Below are 24,237 nucleotides of genomic sequence, written 5' to 3' on the forward strand. Positions count from 1 at the left end.
CATGCACACAGACCCCGAGGTGGGAATCAAACCCAGACACTGGAGTTGCGAGGCAGACGGTGCTAACCATTAAGCCACTGTGATGCCTATGTTTAACTAATTAGCTTAACTTATACGTAGCTACTGTAGTAATACTTCTCAACATTGTCAAGACATCAAAAAGTAAATCCAACACACACACAGAGTATTGTCACCTCCGCGTGTGTATGTACAGGAGGGTCAATGATTTTTTTTCTTTGCCCATGTGACTCTGGTTTATGAGGATGCTGGATTTATTCCTTTAGGGTGTGTGTGTGTGTGTGTGTGTTAGCATGAAGGATGGACTACACTCAGGAACGTTCAGGATTTATTGAGCCACATTGGACTGTATGCACATTAGTGGGTGTGTCTTCTGAAGAAGAAACTGTAGAGTCTCGGTCCCTCTGGGGATGTTGAGAGAGAGAGAGAGAGAGAGAGAGAGAGAGAGGGAATCATGCCAGGGTGTAGCAGCTTTCCAGTGAAAACTGTGCACTCTTTTTTGTTTGGACGTCTTCCCGCGCAGCGAGCAGCAGAGAGAAAGTGTGTGTGAATAAGCAGCCGAGCCTGACAACAGCAGTACATCATGAAGGTAAGCTTTATGACTGCATGAAGTGTATATGTGCGTGTGTGCGTGTGTGTGTGTTTGTGTGTCACGCACACTCGCTCCAGCTTTCCCTGCTGTATAAATGAACGGGTGTTGTTCTAGCCCAGGCTCACGTGTGACAGCACTTCATCATATCTGTCGGCTCATGTGTAGCTCTGTGATCAGTCTAATGTACAGACCATCACATCATGGTGTCTGTCTGTGTGTGTATTTGTGTGTGTAAGATCTCGAGCTTACACTCTCTATTATTGCACGAAACTTGTCAGTGTCTTTAAAAATCTTATTTTTTGTCAAGACAAAGATTAAATATCAGGGCATTTTGTAATGTGTGAAAACCTGAACATCTGTGCAGATGTTTCGTTCAGGACATTCTGTGCAAAACACATACTCGAAATGGATTTTAAATTATATTACAATGCATTTTAGGGTTTTTTGTTTTGCAATGTAAATTTTTTTTTTTATTGATTTTTATTTTTTTTATTGTGAACTAAAATTAATACTTTACATTCCTTTTTTGCGTTATGTGACAATTTTAACAGATTCTTTTTAGTAAAATCTGTAAAATTATAAGATTTTAAACTCCAGTATCACACAATATTTGCTAAATAAATTGTAAGTATGTTTAATACAAATATTTTTATGGCTTATAGGAAAATGTTAAAATTTGTATTTAAAAATTAATATTAAATTTTGTTTTAAATGAACATTAAATTAAACAATATAATTAAATTTAACATTTTTGTTAGGTATTAAACTTAAAATTAATATATAAATCACAAATATATCAATATATAGATGTATAATTCTATAAAAAGTTACAAATAACTTTTGTATTGAAATAACTAAACATTTTGCACCGTAAATAAAAAGACCAAAAGGGTTTTTTATAAACATAAATTAGAAACTATTATTTATTGTATTTTATAATTTTATTACATTTTTCAAAGTAAGAAAATCGTAACAAATGCCTATTTTTAGCATATAAAAGGTCAAATTTTATAAAATTATATATAGTATAGTTTAAGTATATTCTTACTTAAGTATATTCTTACTTAAGTTTAAGTATATTCTTCTTTAACTATATATATATATATATATATATATATATATATATATATATATATAGTTTAAGTATATTCTTTATAGATATCTTATTTGCCAAGTATAAAAATAAATCAAAATAAATAAATGAATAAATAAATAAACTGTAACTCTAAATATAGGCTACAGTATTATACTGTATAACCTGTAAAATAATTTTTAAAACCTTTTTATAGGTTTTAATTTATTAGATTAAAATGGGTTCCAAACACTACAATATATATTTAAAATATTATAAAGTAATATTATAAAATAAAAATATTTTGAATTGCAATGTTTTATTTATCTTTTGTATTTATACATGATAAATAAATAAAATATTTGAAAGTAATATTATAGTAAGAGGTATAGTAATAAAGTATAGGAAGTAAAGTAATAAAATATTTCAAATTGCGATTTTTAAAAATGTATTTCTTTTATTTAAATAAATAAAATATGAATACAGCACTGTGACTAGCTACTCTCATAAGCTTCTCATAACGATTATATTGCTAGGTAGCTATCTTATTTACTAGCAAGCTAACTCTAATAAGCTAGATGTAGCAAACTTTTTGATATATATATATATATATATATATATATATATATATATATATATATATTCTTTTTAATCCAGTATTCAAACCGAACAGCTGGATGATCCTGTGTGAACAATGTGCAACAAGGATAATTAATCAGGTTGCTAATTTCTATTAGCATCCACAACACTAATTTGCACTCTGATTGGACAAAGATTTAACACTCTGTGTGCTGAGCAAGTGAAGACTCGATCAGTCAGTGTCATAAGTCAACACAGTCGTGTAGCCTGAAGTGTGTAATGTCGCCAGGATGGATGTTCCACTTAGCAAAAGGAAAAAGTGCAAAGTCCAGCATTCCCGTCTCGGTGCTGCGAACCCAGCGGCTGTCAAGTGCTGCTAGTGGCTGGTGGAGTGATTCATGAGTCTGCAGAGCCCGCGATCAGCCTGGGAGAAGTACAGCGCAGAGGCGTTCATGCTGACAGCCAGGGCACACAAGCTCACGGAAAGGAACAGGACAGATTGCCGATGTCCTGACTGCACAGTCTCATGGGAAGAGGGACAGGAATTCCATCAATGCCTAGACCTTTATGTCTCTCTCTCTCTCTCTCTCACTTTCTCTTTCACTCTTTATGCTTGTTTATTTATGCACATGGACATTATGTGGTTTCTAACACAGCTATGTATTAAACTGGATAAAACGATGTCCCAGTTCAATAAAATCAACAATCAACCCCATCAAACCCCAAGTTTCGTATTGTGAAACGCATTGTCCCATAGAAAATAATGTAAATGCAAATAATCCGTTCCAGTCACTGAAAAATATTACCAATGTTACCAATTCCCAACACTATAATCATATTCACATATAAAAACACTTAAAACATTTAGAAAAGACATGTACATGAAGTTAATATGAAATTAATAGACATTTAATCTCACTTAACCTCCGGTTTCTTCTTGCTACCGTCCATGATAGCATTCTGGGATCCCGCGGAGCTATGTCTTCACTAAATTCTACACAAAACACTAAAAAGTGTGTACAAACTTGTTTCTCTTGGCTTTCCACTGATGCCAATAAGTTTTCAACGACTCCCGGATGTAAATGCGACTCAGACAGTGTTCAGTTCGTTTGCTCGTGTGCCAAAAATGCTTTGTATGCTGAGGCAAATATCTTGCAAAATTTTTGTTCTTAAGGCAAACGATCTTATGCCGAGGTACCACTGTATATAGTATAAGCAGTACATTTAATGTTATTTTAATTACCTTACTTAGGTATGTTGTAGCAGCTATATACAGTCTGTACATTAGCATCATTAGCATCTCTGGTGAAAACTCCTCTATCCTGAAGCAGTAAGACTTATAGCTTTATATCAGGCTTTTACAAATAATCTGACATTGGAGTCTCCTTCCATAAAAGTTGCATCCACATCCTCTGACACAAAATGTTTTTTTTTTTGTTTTTTTTGAAAGGGAGTGTAGTCTTGGATTACGTAACAAGTCTGTTAGAAAAGTCCCTGTTACTATAGAAACTATTTAGTTTCATAAGTTGTGCATGTAAACATTTCAGGTTTCTACAAAACACTTTAACTTTACTGGTTTCCCGCTAAACGTCTAAAGTAATCCTTTAGTCCTTATTATCTTATCCTGCTTTATCTTCCTCATCTGTTCCTTCTGTAACTTTCAGATGAGCTCATTGTGTGTTTTTTTTTACATAAAGAAGCCATCACAGATGACAGAACCATTTAATTAAACAAGCGATTATCTGGATATATATTTTGGCTGGACAGCACAAGAGAGAGAGAGAGAGAACTAAAACTGTAGTGACACGGCGTTTAAACGCTGCCACTTTCAGCTGCGTCAGCTCCTCTCGCCACGCTACAGTTGCTCACCCTCCCTTCCTCCTGGTGCATGCTGGGACAGCTGCTTGTCAGAGGTGCTGAATGGCAGAGCTGATATCCCGCAGCTGTGATTGTGCTAAGAGAGGCGTCATCTCGTTTATCAGCAGAGCATCAGATCCAGCCCTTAAACAAACACCGGGATAATGAAATCACAGGAAACGACCACAGACTCTCGTTAATAAAGATAGCAGCGGGCTCTGAACATGTGCGTTATTGGTCCTCAGAGCACATCCATGCTTCAGTAATCTGCAGACTCTTTGTTGAACTTGCATCGAGTGCACTAGGTAAAAACATCTCAGACTGCATATTCATTTACATGCAGGGACGGATCTGGTCTACTATAGTATGTTGCTCATGATGCATGTTCTCTTAAAATAAATTCGATTATGCATATTTTTTTTAGATTAATTGTGCATGTGTTTTTTCGCAATTCCTTAGTTTTCGGAAATGTTTGCAAGTAAAGGTAAGTGTAGGAATATGTCAGTGGAGTAATGCTCAGCCATAACGATCAGCCTAACATTATGACAATTAGAGATTTCGTGAAGTTGATGTGCTGAAAGCTGAAAAAAATGAGCAAGCGTAAGGATCTGAGCGACTTTAATAAGGGACACATTGTGATTGTGATGACTGGGTCCGAGTGTCTCCAAAGCTCCAGCTTTTTTAGGATGTCCGTGGTCTACAGTGGTCAGGACATACCAAGGAAGGAAAACCAGTGGCCACAGGGTCATGGGTGGTCAAGGCTCACTGATGAAAGGGATCCAATAGAAGAGCTAATGGAGGACAAACCGCTGAAAATGTGAATAGTGGTCAGCACAAACAGTAGTGATGGGGTATTCCTAAACGTTTCATTCATGTCGAACAAATCTTAAGTGTAACCTGAGAAGAACGAGTCATCTCTGGGAATGATTCGTTTAGTCGCCTATGCAGAATATCATAGGTTCTGTACAGGAAATTAGTTTATCTGGTCCGAGCCTGCGAGGTTTCCCATGTCGTTTGTTTATCATGTGATGAAACCGTAAGCTTAACTAATGCAGTCTGAGCTAAAAAGAGAATTGATGGAATAAGGTGGGCTGACCTGATGAATCAGATTTTCTTTTACATCATGTGTGCACCTGGGGAAAAGTTGGCACAAGGATGCACTATGGGAAGAAGGCGAGCTGGCAGATACAATGTTTTGTTGGGAAACCTTGAGTCCTGCCAGATCATGTATCTTTGACACATACTCCCTACCTAAACATTGCTGCAGACCAGATACCTACATCCCTGATGGCAGTGGTGTCTTTCAGCAGGATAATGCTCAATGACATATTGCGAAAATGGTTCCAGAGCAGTTTGAGAAACACAACAACGAGTTTATGGTGTTGTCTCGACCGCCAAATTTTCAATCCAATCAAGCATCTCTTGATACGTGCAGGAAAGACTGATCCATGGAGGCTACACATCCCAGCTTAACAGGACTTGCTACTGATGGCTTGGTGCCAAATACCACAGCAGACCTTCAGAGGTTAAATGGAGTCTATGTCTTGACAGGGTTAGATGTGTTTTGGCAGGCGGGTAGTCATGATGTTAAGACCGATTGGTATATCAACCCAGGATGCAATTAGAATATTTATTGATATGAATACTGGTAAAATCGGACGAGTGATTTATTTTTTTTTGCCCGGAGCTTGCTGAGGTTAAGGAGCCAGAATTCGCAGGTTTTGTCTCTAAACAAAAAATCTTCCAGTTTAGAACATGCCAATTATATCAGCCCTTGTTTACCGCATAAAAGTCACCTTAATGCCCTGTTTTTCACTCTTTTGGAGCAAATTCTCTCTAAACCAAAGCCAAAGCACTGCATCAGAGCTGAATGTGTCCTTGAGGCCACGCTCTGCCACTCCATCACTGTCATATTCACACTAGCTTCAGACCGTGGTGTTTACCCGAGCCTGTCGGACACGCCGACCCGTAACACATGCTGTCACACATGCTCCGAAGATCTAGTGCCAATTAACGTCGAACTATACATCCACTGAGGAGGAATGTCTAAGAGATACAGTGTCTGCCGTTCAGTTAACGGATACGGATATACAGTAGTATACTGTACTTTATTAAAGTACTTAATACGATGTGACATTTCTATCCCTATGGTTTTGGTGCTCCTCGTGCTTGTCGTTGCTCCTGCTGCTGAAAGCTTGATCGAAGGAATCCCTGAGGATCTGAGGTTCTGATGGTCTGGCAGAGAGGATACATGTTTTTGCTCCCAGCGGACAGAACAGGTTTTCTGGCATCCTGGCTCTTCTGTCAGTCTAATGGAAGTCTAACTGTCCTACCGATCAATACGGGGGCCAGCCTGTAATCAATAACACCCTTCTGGGACTGACACAGGCTCTTCACTTTCTGCAAGAAAGACTTCGTTACTTTAACGAGTGAAAATGGGGTTTCAGAAACGAAAAGAAAGAAAGCATTGTGTGATATTGGTTTTCATTTATTTCTTTTTTTCAGTTTGTCTTTTTAATTTTTTTTTTGCACAAGTCTTCTGTTTGTTCAGTTAAATGCTCTGTAAAGTGTATTTGTCTCACCTCTGGGGTTTGTGTTTTCCCAAACCTAAGTAGGTCACGCCATGCCCCAGTTTGGAATTTGACAATCTCCTTCTCCCCAAGCAAACCTTTAAACATATATCTGATCAACACACAAGAAACTCTAAAACAATATTTCTCTATAACAATATAATTTTATTTCATAAACAGAACAGTTCTATGTTCATGGCCTTTCAGCAGTACAGTGCAGGGGAATAATCCATCCACATCTACATAAAGCAATTAAGTGCAAAGAGTAAATTGTTAAACCTGCATTCTGACTGTTTGATGCTGGACAATACAAAAGACATTTTGACGATGATTCTCCATTGATAGCTTTCCTTTTGCCATTATTAAACGAATGATGATACATATAATATGCTCTGGTTTAATAATAGAACAGATGGACAATTAATACCACATAATTTAAATCATATGTCTATATTTTATTATTTTGGAAATATTATACAATGGTTAGTTCCAACCTAGTAATCTGATTGGACGAGAGGCCTTCCATGAGTGGTGATAATAGACGGTAACAGCACTGTGACATTTAACTATACGTATCACTTGGCGCCACAAGTGTTTTACAATTTACAATTACACTAACTGTGGGTCTCAGCGTTGGTGAGAGTAGGTCTGTTCGGCCCGCAGTGCTAAGGAGAGTCATTTTCAGCAAGAACACACATCTGAAAACGTTATGTCATCTTAAACAACACTATGACTCCTTAATATCGTTAAAAATCGTTCAGAATTGCCTCTGTGTTGATTTATTTACACCCGAGTCGAGCTGCTAAGTTAACTAGATTCTAACACAAGGCTAAATCCTAAATCCTACTTTAACCCCTGATCAAGGGCACTACTTGGTGAGTGGACCAAGGGATTGTATACTTTACGCAGTGCACTAGCTTTTGATTTAACGCTATTTGGGATTTGACCCCTGAACCCAGAAGCTAACGGAGCTAATATTCTAAAGTTCAATAAGGGAAATATAAAGTAAGTTTTTCAGGACTGTCCACCACCTCCATAGTTTATTCTCTTCACCTTTTGGCATCAAACTTCTTTTACTGCTGTTAATTACACTGTCAGTCGCCAGTCAGTCGCAAAATAACTGATTAAATAAAGAAACAAATAATAACCTGTTGATAATAAATGTTTTTTGTGAAACTGTTGTATAAAAACAATATCACATTTGAGGTCGTGCTGTGATGCTTTTAGCACTAATCAACAACACCACATCACAGCCATGCCGATATTCAGCACAACAGCACTCCCTCTCAAGTGAATTGCTTAATTATTAATATAATGTGAATGTTTAATAAATGATCTCCGGTGGCCTGCCTGCAGTACCATCAGGGCCCCTTTTTACAAAAAACCCTGCTTTACAGTAATGTCTTGTTTCCATTAGAGAAGGCTCATTGTGCATCTTCATCTTTTCCAAACATTGCTTTGTTTAGAAAAAATGTTTGAGATTTGATGTCATTCAGTTAGATGCCGTGTGTTTTCCGTTTGATTTTGTATTTAGGAAAATTATTTTGTCTAAAACTTTGATGCTCAAAAATGTACAATATGCAGCGTCTCATTTTGGCATAACTCAACTGTTATCAGAGGTCGTGTAAACGTCGTCACCCTGACTTCCGGTTTCAAAAGGAAACGTCCGGTCCCTCTCTATCGCTCTCAGATCCATCAGATATCGGAAATGAATCTCGGCCGTGAAGCAGCTCACATTTGAGATGAATAATCTGTCTGTCTCACCCGTTCCCGAGACCTTTTTCATTTTAAAAGCGAGTAATTGCATCAAGCAAAAATAAATAAATAAATATGGTCTGCATAAAAGTAAACGTGGAAATTGCTTTTCCTGATGTCTAAAGCAACACGAGTGGCGGTGAAATGTATTGGGCCGTAATCCTCCGGATACACTTTTCATCAGTGTTCGCACGGAGAGCGATGTGACCTGCTGACTTTAATAAGAAAAATGATTTTAGTCTTACAAGCAAGGGGGAGGACATTTTCGAAAAAAGACTTGACATTTTCGTGCTAAGAGACATTTGCTTTCCTGGGGGTTTTGCTATCACATTGCTAATGAAGCAAGGCTTTCTAAAAATCTATCAAATAAAAGTCTCTAACTGTATATTAATTTTTTTTCTTCTTTTTTTTACACTTAAATAGTTCCACAGCTTTAGCAAGCCCTCTACACTTGATCACAACGCTCTTTAAATGTTAGCTGGCTAAATGTTACTTCCCCAGTGCTATCTGTTTCATTTTTACTAGCTACAGTAGCATTGTTTCTAACAAGCTAGTCAACATAGCTAGCTGTTATAGTATATTATTATGAACTACTGTGACAAAAAAACTAGCAGGCTTTAACTGTAACATTAGACTGTTGTATCACAGAAGTTTACACCAGTAGCCAGATTTGCTAACAAGCTTGCTAACTACAACCAGCACTTAAATAAGAGCTACAGTACTAGCATGGTTGGCTAGCATTGTACAGTAAATGCTTGTCCCTCCATTTATTTTTATTTTGAGTTCAGAATCTAGTTAGCTAGTTAGAGTTTTAACCACCAAATTACTAATAAAACAAGACGTCCACTTTATGAAAAATTATCAAACTAGCATAAGTACAAGTTAACATTAATAGTTAAACAGTTTGTAGAAATAGTTTAAATGTTAAAGCTAATAATAATCTGCTGATATTTAATGTAATCAATGATATTATTATTATTATTATTATTATTATTATTTGAGGTTGAAGCCCACGTACATGTCTGTGTGTCTCATATAACAAAATATGAACTAATCCCAGTCAAAATATTCAGTTTATTATTTTTCTAATTAATATCTATTCGTGCAGGTGTTTGTTTACATTGAGACAGTAGCGCAGTAGATTATTTTAAAGTAGATTATTAAATCCCACACATAACTGTTCATAACATCACTTTTACTCCACATTGTGATGTCACTGATGATGCAGATTAAACCTCAGGTGGACATCTAAGTACTACAAAAGTTTTATTAAAATTTCATCCAGCAGTCGATTTAATACAGTTTGACGCATGCGCAGTACGCTATATATTATTTGTTTATGTACCATAATATTTTAATGTTATGGCACTATTCAAAGGTTAATACACTTAAATACTTTGGGGAAAACAGTGGTACTCGTTGGGTACCACAGTGGCTAAAGTAGAGCAGGTCTCTACAGTAATATGGTACTGCCTGAACTGTATCATGCCAGTAGTATGTAGTAACATATGTGAAGTGAGAGGAGAAAAGAATGAGAATATACCTTAGTAGAGACCTGCTGAACTTTGGTAGCCACTGTGGTTCCCAATAAGTACCCTGGTATTCACCTTGGTACACACCATAATACTACCACTGTACCCACTGAAGTGCCATAGTAGCTACCCTGGCACTCGGTAGGAAATAACTTGTCCCATGCATATTTGCACACCCCCAGTCATTTCAAAATTTTTACAAATTTCTAATTTTTCTTCTATATTTCTATATTTTGCTATATTGTTATTATGTCCTTATTTGTACAGTATATTTTACTAGTTAAATTTATTTTCTATCCTATTTCTTTTTACTCATATTTATTTTTTTATGTATAACCTTATATTTTTTAAGGTTACTTGCGGTTGTATAAGCATTTCACTGCATATCGTACTGTGTATGACCGTGTACGTGACAAATATGAATATGAATTTGATATATTTACTCTTTTTTTTAACAAGTTCTTTAACACAGTTCTCGGAGCTCCTCCAAAGTGTGTTTTAATGCTTTAGCTTAAATACCATCCAGCGATAATGCACTTCCTTTTACACGCTACATGCCATCTCAGTGTTTATGTAAATGAGCTCCTGCTCAGTCACGCCCCCTCCATAGAACAGCAGAGCTGAGCAACAAGCTGGGGAATAGGCTATTCTTATGTGAGGTCACAATAGGGGTTAAATACATGTTTTTTGGCTGTTTGTCTGTACATGCATTTTAATATCTAGAAATGACCAAAATGTTACACTTCGCACTATATGTGCCCTTAAAATGTGACTACTTAGGGTTAATGGATAAAAATTATGACACCATTCTTGACACCTTTTTCAGGTGAATATTATTGAAGCTGACATTCAGGATAGTTCTTCTAACATTTAGATAATAGGATCTGACTGGACGAATGGGAAGAATGTTCCTACAGTAGTGTCATGTCACTTTTGCGTAAATATTCAACTCATAATCAGAAAGGCGCAGCAGCGGCTGAGGTTTTGTTGTGGTTTTGAGAAAGAAAGTTAAATCAGAAGAGCAGAAAATCCTGTAGTCTTCGATCGTGCATGCCCTTCATCCTTCATCCCAGCTCGAGTTTCTTCTCCAGGACCCGTGCTGTGCTGAGAGAGCTCAAGCGTCCGGCATCTTCCATCAGCACTTCACTTGAGCAGATTAGTACATTAGGGTCATGTCTGACCTCAATGACCAGGACTGATTGGGTTTCACGTGTTACACGTTCACTTATTGATCTTTTTTTTTCTTTCACTGACCCTCTCTGTGTGTAAAAACATGACATCCTGGATTATGGACGAGTGATGAATCACTTCCACGGACACTCGGGACACTTTACCTTTGGAACGTGGAGGGAGTTGGGGGCTTAAAATTGATTAACGTTCCTGTGTCAGTGCTTTCAGGAGATGAGACAAGCTGAGCGGAGGTTCTACCAGAGAAGATATTACACCGGCATTGCAATAAAGGAAAAAAACATCCATTGTATTTTGGTTTAACCACTACAAGAGATTCGGTACTGAGATGTGTGTATGTGTATGAGAGAGAGAGAGAGAGAAAATTGGAGGATATAAAGTCGCCCAGTGGTGAAATTAGTTTTGTAAAAGAGGCAGAATTCGTCATACACAAAGCACAAAGAGATGTTTTAAAAGTAATTTAAAGTTCTGAAATGAGCCTAGACCATCTCCATTAACAGATAACGTTGCATCCTTTCAAAACATTAAATACAGAAGTAGGGAAAAAAATGTCTTCTTGGAAAAACAGTTTTCTCAAGGGCTTGTTGGATATTTTAGTTTTTTGATGCAAATCATTTGCTGTAGACAAAAGATAACTGAACTATTAGAAGATAAAGAGGCAGGGTGTAAAGACGGAGATGTTTTATTGCAAGCACAAGCCGGCTTTTATACTGATTGAATGCTGATGTGTACGTGCAAAGGATGCACTGACACACACTACACCACATACTCAGGACATTCAAGTCAAATCAAGACAGAAAGGTTTCTCCGTTTGCCAGAGTCATGATCGGACTGCATGTCAGATTCACATCTGGAACGCTGGCATCCCAGGAACTCCTTTACATGTGGAAATGTCTTGGAGTGAGGTCAGGACTGTACGGGGGACGTGGCGATAACTCCCAGCTGAGTTCCTGTGACGTGCAAGTGGTGCTGGTGAATGATTGTGTGTACAGTTCACATGCACAGATGCGTCTCTTTGATTTTCAAGGATCAGGCATTTCACTCGCTGGATCGTCATTCAAGGACGTATGGGCTTCTTTAAAGCGTTCAAAAGAGTCTCATCACTGCTTGAAGTCTTCTGTAAACGTCAATCTGTTTTATGACTTCGTTCACCAGAAATTTCATCACAAGTCCAGGTTTGACTTGTCAAAGCATTTGATGTCACAACCCTGTGACACTCGCATTAGCACAGCCGCGTCCCTGTTCTTTCTGGCCACACTCAGGGAAAACACACGAGAGCAGGCTCTAATGGACCCGATCAAATGAACCATATGTCAGGGACAGAGCAGCAAATTACACCTGCGCCAGCGCACACACACACACACACACACACACACACACACACACAAAAAGCCATCTGTCTTAAACATAAAAAGAAAATGGTTTTAATGGAATGTGGAAATCAAAAGAGACTTCTTAATCAGGGGTTACATAATAAAAATATTTACAAGTTATTAAGGAGTTCAATCAACTCTGACTAAGAAAGACAAATTCTGCTAGATCACGACACCGCTCGTTTAATCCATTCCAATCTATTTCTAAGACACTATAACTAGACCAGAGACCTTCATCGCACAACAGTGTCTAAGATTAATACAGGATACAATAACACAGTCCATCTTTTTCTTTTTTAAGTGACAGGAAAGACAAAGACAATCGCTCTGTTGCTCAGAGACGCTGCTTTCTACATCCCTCCAGTCCCTCATTCTTAGGAAGAACAAACACATTCGTCCCAGACTGAATATTAATTTCTTAATAAGTACCTTAATTTTAATAAGCACGAAACCAAACACTTGTATCTTGTGAATTAATCCTTATTCTTGTGCTGTGTTTATTCTAGCACTGGTATCTTTGTGCACACCGTTATAACTGCTGCTACACTTCCCAGCAGGAGCCCTAACGCTGGATGATAGTTGAAATATAGTTTTAGCGCTCTTGCGATGATGTCCACTGTCAAAACAATGGGGGTTTTGAAAGTTAGAATGACTTTGATAAAATGATATTGAGATAATGTTGAATAAACGACCCAAGCCCATCGACCACATCCGACCACATCCATAGTCCAGTAAGTTTCTAACAGCTTCCCACACACAGCGTGTGTACAGTATCTCGTCCTTTGAGCCTTGAGCGAGGCTCTTAGTGCTAGAATTAACCCTCAACTGCTCAGATGTGTAATTAGATAAACATGCAAGTCGCTCTGGATAAGATCATCTGCCAAACGCCTTAATATAAATGACAAAGTAATTCTAACTACCCAATACTTGTCAGGTGTGCCTTAGTACAATCACACACAAGTCAGACTTCTTACTACTGACTCTCGTCTAATCTACATGACCACAACTCTGTCTAATGGTTAAGATGTATCCTAACACCTAACAGATCTCAAGAATGCTGGGGACGGGAGGTGAGAATATGCTGTCGATGCAAAAACAATCCGTGCTATTTGATTAAAATTTGTGGGCTGAAAACAAAAAGACATCAATCTTCAAATCGAGATCTCTTTAAAAATCACCGGAATGGGCATTTCCCACAACTGCACTTGCAAACCTGTATGTTAACAAATCAACAGTAACTTGTTGGGCAGCTTTGGTAGCGTAGTGTTTAGCACTGTTGCACTGTTGCCTTGCACCTCCAAATCTGAACGTAGCTTTTAGGCATGGGGACGGTCCACATAGTGCCTCATGAAAACAGTGGAACCATGGTGTGCTCAATTTCAGGTACGGGGTGCTGTATGCTGGAAGATGTGATTGGTTTGGGCTGGGTTAGCGCATCGGACTATTGATCAAAAGGTCCCAGGTTCAAACCCCACAACCCCCAAGTTGCCACTGTTGGGCCCTTGAGCAAGGCCCTTAATCCTCAACTGATCAGATGTATAATAAGATAAAAATGTAAGTAACTCTGTACATTCCAACAATCTGCCAGTTGTTGGAATGTAAATATAAATCTTCAGTGTGTCAGATTGCTTCCTGTTTCAAGTTTGGTTATCTTAGGGCTAGTGTTGTTACGACTATTGGTGTATAAAAAGCAGGCGTTGTGGTGCCTTGCATTGAGAACATACCAAAAAAGGTCCAGAAAGCACCATTTGATGACAAATATACTGTATATTTATAAAATATATATTTTTTAAAAATAATACAAAACTGTAGTGCCTACCATTTAGCAAACCTGCACACATGAACATGAGGTATAGTGCAGTGCAATTGATCCACAACTGATGCTTTTGTTCAAAGTGACCTATTGAGACAGAAGCCATTGAGGGTCTTTCTTGTGTTTCTGGGATTTAAACACACGACCTTCCATATCCCAAGGGACCAATACCCTAATTACTACGCTACCATTACCGTTTAGGAGTGAAAGCAAGCTCTGATTATTTTCTCTGCTCCAGATGAGGCCAGGTTTAGCCCTGGCTGCAGACTCATCCTTTTGTACGAACATCACAGCACCCTTTTGTACGAGCATCAAAGCGCTGTCTGTGTAAGTGATATAACGACGAGGTAGTTCTCCTTTTATAACAATTCATGAATTATGGATCAGGCGTATTGATAAACTTCACCATAAGCTCTTTATGTGCCTGAGAAAATCCATAAAAAGGTTTTCTTAAGATCCAGATAAATCACTGACTTCGACAAAGCTGACGTGTATCCATGCTATGTGGAGTGGATTTTTATTTATTTATTTATTTATTATTATTATTTCTTGTTTCTAGACGATTGTTTTATGTATGAGCCAGTAAAATATGTACATATATATCATATTAACCACACAGCTCTTATTCCTGGCAGACTGTGGAAAAGCCACACACACGCACACACATATACACACAGCATCATTTATACTCCTCTAAAGCAAAGCTCTCAGCCTGAAAACATCAAACAGGATGCAGATTTAGCAAAAAATCTCAGACAAGAGTGAACAGGGCAGTATTTTATGACTAGATTTGTGGAGATTTTATTGGTTTTCTCTCGCCTTGAGCAGATTCTGTAGATTTGCAAAATGATGAAAGTGAATGTGCCATAGGCGTTGCTAGACATAAAGCTCTACGTTACTCAAATCACATCAAATCGTTTTTTGTTTTTTTTTGCACATGTAAAACCTGCTAATGTGGTATACACACTAAAGTATTTTCTGATGGCCGATTACAGGAGTCAGTAAGGCTTGAGTCAAGATAAGATTATACCTACAGTATTATTTATAAATCTTTTTTTTTTGTCCTGTCATGGTACAGTATCATACATCAATCATGATTCTTGTTTTTTGTCCGTGTAACGACCCGGATCGTACGGATAGCCTCAGCTTGTGCTTTATGGATTGAAAAGACGAATCCTTCCTGTTATTGCCAATCTAGATAGATCCACTAATAAATATACAGTAGGAGCTTGTTAAAACTCGAATTTGAGATTTTACTGGGGCACCCTGCAAAAGCATCACAATTCTTGAACATATAAGGGTGAGACAAAAATGATCCGCACTCTGCCTGTGGAATCTGTTTTTAATCACTTTTAGAAAAGACAAATCACCTTGCTTTCGAATAGACTTTGTCCATCTGACAACAAGCTCTCGTGTTTCCTCATTAAAAAATGTTTTGGGCCACGAATGCACCGCTGTCTTCACTTCTTCATTAGAAGTGAATCTTCGTCCTGGTAGGGCTGCTGTCAGGGGACCAAACAGGCTTCAGCTCTTTAATGAGCATCTCACTGTAACGAGAACTGTTGATTGGTTAAACCTTTTCCTGATTACGTTTGTAAACATTAGAATAAACATTTCTAGTCAAACCTTGCTAAAATTGTGAGGCGAAAAATGTGCAGAAAATTTTGCTAGTTTTTAGAAATTTATTTGGTTTCCCCCATTCTTTCTGCAATTTTAGCAACATTTGACTAGAAATACGCTTTGTAATCTCATTTTAATGAATTATAAATAGGTTTGTCTAAATTAAAGAATGTTTCACTCGTTTTTTTGTAGTATAGGTATTGTGAAAGCTGAACCTGTTTGCTAAACTAGCAGGCTAGCTAAAATAGCTCATTTTAGTGATGTACAAAATTATTGCTGTTATGATGAGGCTTTTAAATTTTTTTACTTGATTGTATGTTGTTAAAATAAAAAGGGAAATACTAGCTATAAAATCATGCTAGCTTTTTTTTAGCATTTGCGCTTGTGCCACTGCCTCGGGCGGCTTCCTGCCAGAATTGTTTTGTGTTGTTGTGTTTGTTTTTCTCTTTTTACTTTTTTACTTTTTTTTTTACTTCTGTCCTTTTCCATTAACATTAATATTCTAAGTAAGTTCATTCTCGTTATCATTTTTATATTATATGGATTATTATTTAGCGATATTATGCGCAATATTACTCGTCACTGTTGTTTTGTAAATTCTGGTTTCTGCTATTCTTAAGGCTATCGGTTGTGGCATTCTACTTTTGTCTATCTCATGTCCAGTATGAGGACTTTGTATTTTTATTTGACTTTATTTATTACTTCATTTCATTGTGCCTATTATTTCTTACTCTTTTTGCTCTTGGAGCAGCGTCTGGCACAAAAAACTCCTCCAGGATTAATAAAGTTTTATCTTATAACTAGCGGGCAAGTTGTTGTGGATTGCAGAAGGACCTGTGTGTGTGTGTGTGTGTGTGTGTTTAATCTTGCATATTTGTGTAGATTTATACTGTACATCATGTCATTGTTAACGAGGCATACCCGTGGTATAGAGATACTGCTAGATCATCATTTTTCACACATTTACACACACATGGACACTTTACTTTTAAACACAAGTTTCCCTTAGTGAATGCTAAATCCTAATCAGAAAAATAAAAAGTAAAGGACTCTCCTCGTGCTCAGTGTGGTATTACATGAAATTTGGCTTTGTTTAATTTTCTAGCATCTCTCTCATTATGGCGTGATTAGTTTTCTCCTCCACACAAGACAGCTGTTGCGTAATACGCTGAAATCGGCAGTAATTACAGGCACTAGGGGCTTTCACTTTTGTTCCTCTGAAGCATTACGACACCTACACTAAGCTCCACATTGTTTTTTTTTCTCGATAGCTCCTTTTAAAGATGTAAAAGCCAGATTCTCCCCCAGGTGCCATGTTGATTATTTCATTTATACCGCGCGGTTTCGTCGGCAGCGTGGTGATGAAACGTGTGTAATGTGAGTCACGTATCCCACAAACATCTGTCTGTGTGCTACAAGGAGCGGAGTTCACTAACACGTTTATTTTTAGGACGATTGGACCTCCTGAGAGAGCCGAAACACTGCAGATGATACCAGATCATACGGAAATCCGCAGGGAGCCGTGGAGGGTGTCGTAAAACGAGGTCAGGGTTCGACACCTGTGATGGACGAGCTCATGTAAACTTTTAGATTTGGGCTCGTTGGCCGGCAGTGGGAGGTTAATTGTCGAAATTTGGACGCTCACCTGAAGCTGGAGCTGGTGTTCAGGTTTCTATGCCATCTGGATCACACTATGCGAACGACGCAACGCAACACAACACATCGCAACCCTCTGCAACCCACCACACGGCATCTGTTTTCTGTCAAGTTGCTTTACTGTAATGCGATGCTTGGTTGAACAGCCTCCCCAGGCACCGACACTCCTTCTGGAGTAATGGTCCCTCTCTGTTGTAGAAGCGTATTCAATTCCTTATCACGTGACTCGCCTGAAGTCAGGAAAGTACAGGATTAAAGAATATTATCACAGTTTATTCAGTCATTTTCAGCAGCAGTTAAAGTGTATCATCATATTTGGCTGCATCTTGTGTGTTCCTGTATTTGCTCCTTAAAAATTAGCAAGACATTTTAATTTCATTTTGAATTCATGTTTTTTCTAAGCACAACATACAGATTATTAAAATCATCAGTGTATAGGTATGCTTCCGAGGTCGACAAATTGTACGTGTGTTTTTCCCTTATGTTTTCCCCTAGTACAGTATGTGTGTTTCACTTTATTTCCCCAAAAAAACTCAGGAATACATAATACTGTACAAACTCAAGTAGAAGAATTTTTTTTTCTTCACTGTCAAAAGTAATCTGATTGATACATTTGTTGTACCTCTTATCCTGTACAGGGTCACAGGGGGCCTTGAGCCTATCCCTGGGGGCACAAAGCAGGGTACCCCCTGAGCAGGGTGCCAATCCATTGCAGGGCACACACACTCATTCACACTCACACACTACGGGCAATTTGGACTGTGGGAGGACACCGGAGGGTACCAGAAGGAAACCCACCAATCCCGGGGAGAACATTCAGGTGGTCTGCTGACTTCATGTTTTGCTGAGTCTAGGCCTGGGTACCTGAAGCGACCTCAGATCATAACACTCACTCCAGAGGCTTGTACAGTGGACATTATGCATGATGGCTTCATGCACTTCCCTTCTTACCCTGACACGTCCATCACCATGAAGATGCTCTTACTTTCACGTTTAAACATAGCTCTGGTTTTTACTGTTAGGTTTTTTATGATGCAACTTCACCAAGCATTAAAGTGATCTCTATTCATGTTTTTTTTCTGACCACATTTCATCCATAAAGTAGGAATTCAGCTGCTACAGCTGCTTATCCTTATTTTTTTATTTTATGTCTTACAGTGTCCAGTTTTTAAGGATTTTTACATCACAAAGTCTTCCTTTAAAATTTTCTTTTTTAAAGTCTCAGGGATCAGGCTTTCCATTTGAGTCATGTCAGTGAACACATTACAGGGATAAATATCTGTAAATATCTGAAGCATAATTATTGTTCAAACTGAGGATCAGCTACAATAGAACGAATGAGAATAATTTGATCCTGGGGTTTGACTCGGGATCTCCCTCTGCTACGTTTTGCAAGTGCTCTAATCTGTCTGGAAATTCTTCCACAAGCCCCAGACACAGGAGCGTTAAAAGGCTCCGGTTGAGAAACAATGAAAGCCTGTTTCAGCATTTTGGACGCATAAACAGTAAGAGATGGAGACAGGAAATGTTCCTCGGGGCAACTGCTGTTTTATTCATGGTGTGGAGATGGGATCGGAGACAAGGCGTTGTAGAAACTCCGAGGGTTCTGGCACAAGGAATGCGAAATTGAGCCAAGACAAAATACATGCGAAAAGTGTTAAAGAGTCAAGTGGTATAACATTAGTCTTTATTTAGTAATTGGTTTGTAAGGAATAGAAATCTGGGTGGCACTGTAAGAAAAAATATGTTTTTGTGTAATGTATGTCCATTTTGTTCCATCTTTGTAGATCTAGTCTTGATTTTAAGATGCTGGTGTTACAGATGTTTCTTTTGTGTGTTTCCGCTTGGATTTGCATCAGGCTAAATTTTATTTTACAAATAACTGTGTGACAAGAGCTCATTCCTTCTTCTTGAAAACAGCGCATTCATCGGTGTTGTGCATGAACTAAGCTAACTACTTAATGTAACAACTTTCTCTCTTTTATGGATTTAACGATTTTCATTTCGTTTCCTTCTGATCTCCACCAACCTAACACTCAGTATTGACTCAATCTCAGCTAGTCCTGGTTTTGGACTTGACAATTTTCCGTACATCTCATAAATGATATTTAAGGTGACTTAAAGCCCACTGCAGTCGTTCCAATGAACGTTCAGCCAGTGGAACACCTGATCCTTAAAAATCAATGTCGCCAACATGATTAAGAAATGCATTTGTCTGTGTGAACTGTACACACGATCATTCACCAACACCACTTGCACGTTACAGGAACTCGGCTGGGAGTTTTTGCTACATCCCCTATACAGTCCTGACCTCCTTTCAAGAAATTTCCACATGTTTAAAGGAGTTCCTGGGAGGCCGGCGTTTTAGATGTGAATCAGTCAGACAGTCGAATTATGGCTCCAGAGTACTGAGAAAACTTTCTACCTTGATGGTATCTTGTATACAAGGTCACAGGGGGCTAGGATTCTATCCTAGGAGACTTGGGGCACAAAGTGGGGTACACCCTGGACAGGGATCCAATCAATCCCAAGAGACACACACACAGACACTCATATTCACACACACTGCAGGTAATTTTAGAATGCCAGTTAGACCAATCTGCATGGGAGGAAACCCACAGTGGGGAGAGTACATGCTAACTGCATGCACACAGACACTGGGGCAAGACTCAAACCCAGAACCCAGTACATTTTCATTTTGGTCTGTACTGTAAAGGGCAGTTCCAGCTCGGTTTTCATATCGATTCAATGCAGAAGCATGTGCAGAGGTGAGCCCGCTGTTCCTGTGTAATAATTACTGCTCGCTGTGTGGCCTCTGGTTCTGCAGGCCGACAGGATTAGGCTGTGTCTGGAAGTTTGGCGGTATTGATTCTGGCTCAGTGCTGTAATCAGTGCTGGCAGCGGCTCAGCTCTGTCTCATGGGCACGATTGGTCAGAGTAAACAATAAGCTGCTTACTCCACAGGATTTTACACCTGCATACACACGTAACATAGCTATGGTTTATACAAAAATTCTGTGAAAGCTGACAAAAGTGTAGGTTCATGTTAAAATCTCGCAATAATAAGTTACCAATGTGTTTTATCACTGATATGATGAAGTGTTCTTCAAGGAGAAGTTCGTTTATGGAAGGAGTCTCCAGTGTCAGAGGTAAAACTGTAGTTTTAAGTGCAGAAAAGTCATGGGTGTGTCTGTATGTGTGTGCATGGAGTTTGCATGTTCTTGTGCAATATCATCTTAATACACAGCAATGCCTTCAATATACAATATTTAAACCATTGGATGCACATGGTCCTCCAATGACGCCCCCATCTAGCACACATATGGGGCCTGGAGAATGTCATGATATTGCAGCCCAAACCATCACTGATCCAACCCCATGCTTTACTCTGGGCATGCAACAGTCTGGATCGTACACTTCTTTGAAGGTTCTCCTCACCATAACTCTCCCGGATGTGGGAAAGACAGTGAAGGTGGACTCATCAGAGAGCAATACGTCTTTCACATTGTCCACAGCCCATGATTTTCGTTGCTGACACGAGTGACCAAAGGTTTGGCCATAGCAGCCCGGCCATGTACATTGACCCTCCCGATCAACAGGAACATTTAATTCTGCAGTGATTTCGGCAGCTGTGGTTTTATGTTTGTTTTTTTTATACAATCCTGGTTAGCATCCCTTTCAGACAGCTTCCTCTTGCGTCCACAGTTACTCCTGTTGACATTACCCTGGATACCGTGGCTCTTGATACATCACAAAGACTTGCTGTCTTGGTCACAGATGCGCCAGCAAGACACGCACCAACAAGTTGTCCTCTTTTGAACTCTGATATGTCACTCATAATGTTTTGTATATTGCAATATTTTAAGCAAAACTGTGCTGTTACTCTGCTAATTAAACCTTCACACTCTGCTCTTACTGGTGGAATGTGCAATCAGTTAAGATCGGCCACCAGGCTGGTCAAATTTAGCCATGAGAACTCCAACACTAAATTGGCCATTGTTTCAGTTTCATTGTCCAACCGCTGCAAGTTGCATCATGTCACGCTGTTGTTAATTGTTTATTTGCTCTCTCTCTGTCAGTCCCCTGATTTTCTCCTTTATTTAAGTCATGGTTAATTTTCACCTGTCTGAACGACTCAAGTTTGCGCTCTGTCTTCCCCAGCGAGGGTGAAGGTGTCGCATGCTTCCTCTGAGCCACTTGAAGTCACCGACCGTCTGTGTTCAAACTGCTGCTCATGCACCATTAGGGATGTGCGACACACTCCTCTATCTCCTCTCCTGCTCTTGTGTGGATTAGCCCGGTCAGATGCCCATGACTGGCCAGTGTTTATCTGATCGACATGGGACGGGATCAGTTTTGCTTTCTAAGACTCTTGGCCTTGGATAGCTTTGACATAATCAGCATTTGAACTCTCAATGTCTCGATGATAGGGGAAACAATTTTCTGGCGCACTTTGTGGAGCCTATTTATCTGCTTTAAATACCTTAAAAAAAATCTGATAGACAGACAGGCAGACAGGCAGATATACATGGACAGAGAAAAAGGCAAAAAACCAGACACAAAAAAGACAGGCAAGCGCATAGACAGACAGACAGACAGACAGACAGACAGATAGATAGGCAGACATAGAAAAGAAAGACTGGCAGACAGATAGAGACAAAGAGACATAGACAAACATACAGACAGGCAGACAGATAGAGACAAACAGACATAGACAAACATACAGACAGGCAGACAGATAGAGATAGACATGCAAGCAGACAGACAGGCAGACAGACAGATAGACACAGAAAAGACATACACAGACAAACAGACAGACATAAAGGCAGACAAATAGACATAGACAGATAAATTCAAATTCAAATTCAAATTTTATTTGTCACATACACAAACATACACAGTACGAAATGTAGTGAAATGCATTATACGCCTGCCATTGACCCTAAAAGAGAGTTAAATTTTACAAATAAGAAATAAATATGAATAAAAGAAATACGATAGAAATTAAATAAAAAAATTAAATTAAACTAGGAAAAATAGAACTAAAAATAAAAATAGAAATGTGCTAGGAAAAAAAAATATAGAACTAAAAATAAAAATAGAAATATGATGTACAAAATAGAAATATACTGTGCAAATTGAAATATACTGTACGGTGTGTGCAAATATGCATAGAGCAAAGTGTCTTAGTGCAGAGGTTATTAATGTGTCTTTGTGCACTGGTCCAGGATGTAAACGTAAAACTGTAAAATGTAGTGTAGTTGTGAAGTAGGTGTGCAAGGTTATTAAAGTGTCTTTGTGCAATGGTCCAGGATGTAACGTACGACATGTAGTGTATATATGAAGGAAGGTGAGCGTGTAATTGTCCATAGTGTTCATGGATGTAAGAAGATTGATAGATTTGACCAATTATGAAAATATTGTGTAGTTCTGCATAGTGGTGTGGTTGTGGTTGAGAGACCTTATCGCCTGCGGGAAGAAGCTCCTCCTCAGTCTCTCTGTGTTGGCCTTCAAGGAGCGGAATCGCTTCCCAGACCGCAACAGAGTAAACAGTCCGTTATTGGGGTGGCTGAGGTCCTTCACGATCTTCCTGGCCTTGGTCAAGCACCGCTTGCTGTAAATCGATTGCAGGTCAGGGAGCTCAATGCGGATGATGCGCTCAGCTGATCGCACCACCCTCTGTAGAGCTCGTCTGTCCTGCATGGTGCTGTTCCCGAACCAGGTCGTGATATTTCCCGTCAGGATGCTCTCGATGGTGCAGGAGTAGAAATTCCTGAGCACCTTGGAGGGCAGTCTAAAGTCTCTCAAGCGTCTGAGGTGGTAGAGACGCTGTCGGGCCTTTTTTACCACGGTGTTGATGTGACAGGACCATGCCAGGTCCTGCGTGATGTGAACACTGAGGTATCTGAAGCTGTCCACTCTCTCCACTGGGCTCCTGTTGATGACAGGGGTCTGGTAGTTCCTCACCTGCTTTGTACTAAAGTCCACTATCAGCTCCTTTGTCTTACTGACGTTCAGGAGGAGATTGTTTCTCTGGCACCAGTTCTCCAGATTTCCAACCTCCTCCAGGTAGGCCGTCTCATCGTTGTTCGTGATCAGGCCCACCACAACAGTGTCGTCAGCAAACTTGATGATGGTGGTGGAGCTGGTAGTGGCCACGCAGTCGTGGGTGTACAGAGAGTACAGCAGGGGGCTCAGAACACAACCCTGGGGGGCTCCAGTGCTGAGAGTGAGGGAGGCTGAGACATGTCCGCCCATCCTTACTGCCTGTGGTCTGCCAGTTAGGAAGTTGGAGATCCACTGACACATAGATGAGCTGAGTCCCAGGTGCTCCAGCTTGGTGGTAAGTGTGGAGGGAATTATGGTATTAAATGCAGAACTGTAGTCGATGAAGAGCATTTTCACATAATTCCCCCTCCGAGTGTCCAGGTGAGTGAGAGATGTATGGAGGAGATGAGAGATTGCATCGTCCGTGGAACGGTTTGGACGATAAGCAAACTGTAGTGGGTCGAGTGTGTCTGGTAGTGAAGAGATGATGAAGTCTCTGACCAGGCGTTCAAAGCACTTCATCACTACTGAAGTGAGGGCTACAGGGATAATCATTGAGGGAAG

At 39.3% G+C, this 24,237-nt stretch overlaps 1 protein-coding gene across 1 annotated transcript in view; it reads left to right on the forward strand.

Moving 5' to 3' along the window:
• Positions 1 to 449: 449 nt before the first annotated feature.
• Positions 450 to 24,237, forward strand: part of LOC128508666 (inactive phospholipase D5) — a 46,407-nt gene continuing 22,619 nt past the window's right edge. Inside the window, exon 1 of the mRNA XM_053480093.1 lies at positions 450 to 607. Within this exon, the coding sequence (XP_053336068.1) occupies positions 602 to 607 (6 nt within the window). The 5' untranslated portion in view covers positions 450 to 601. The remainder of the gene's footprint in view (positions 608 to 24,237) is intronic.

Source organism: Clarias gariepinus, chromosome 20 (genome assembly GCF_024256425.1).
Source record: "Clarias gariepinus isolate MV-2021 ecotype Netherlands chromosome 20, CGAR_prim_01v2, whole genome shotgun sequence".
Classification (NCBI taxonomy): domain Eukaryota; kingdom Metazoa; phylum Chordata; class Actinopteri; order Siluriformes; family Clariidae; genus Clarias; species Clarias gariepinus.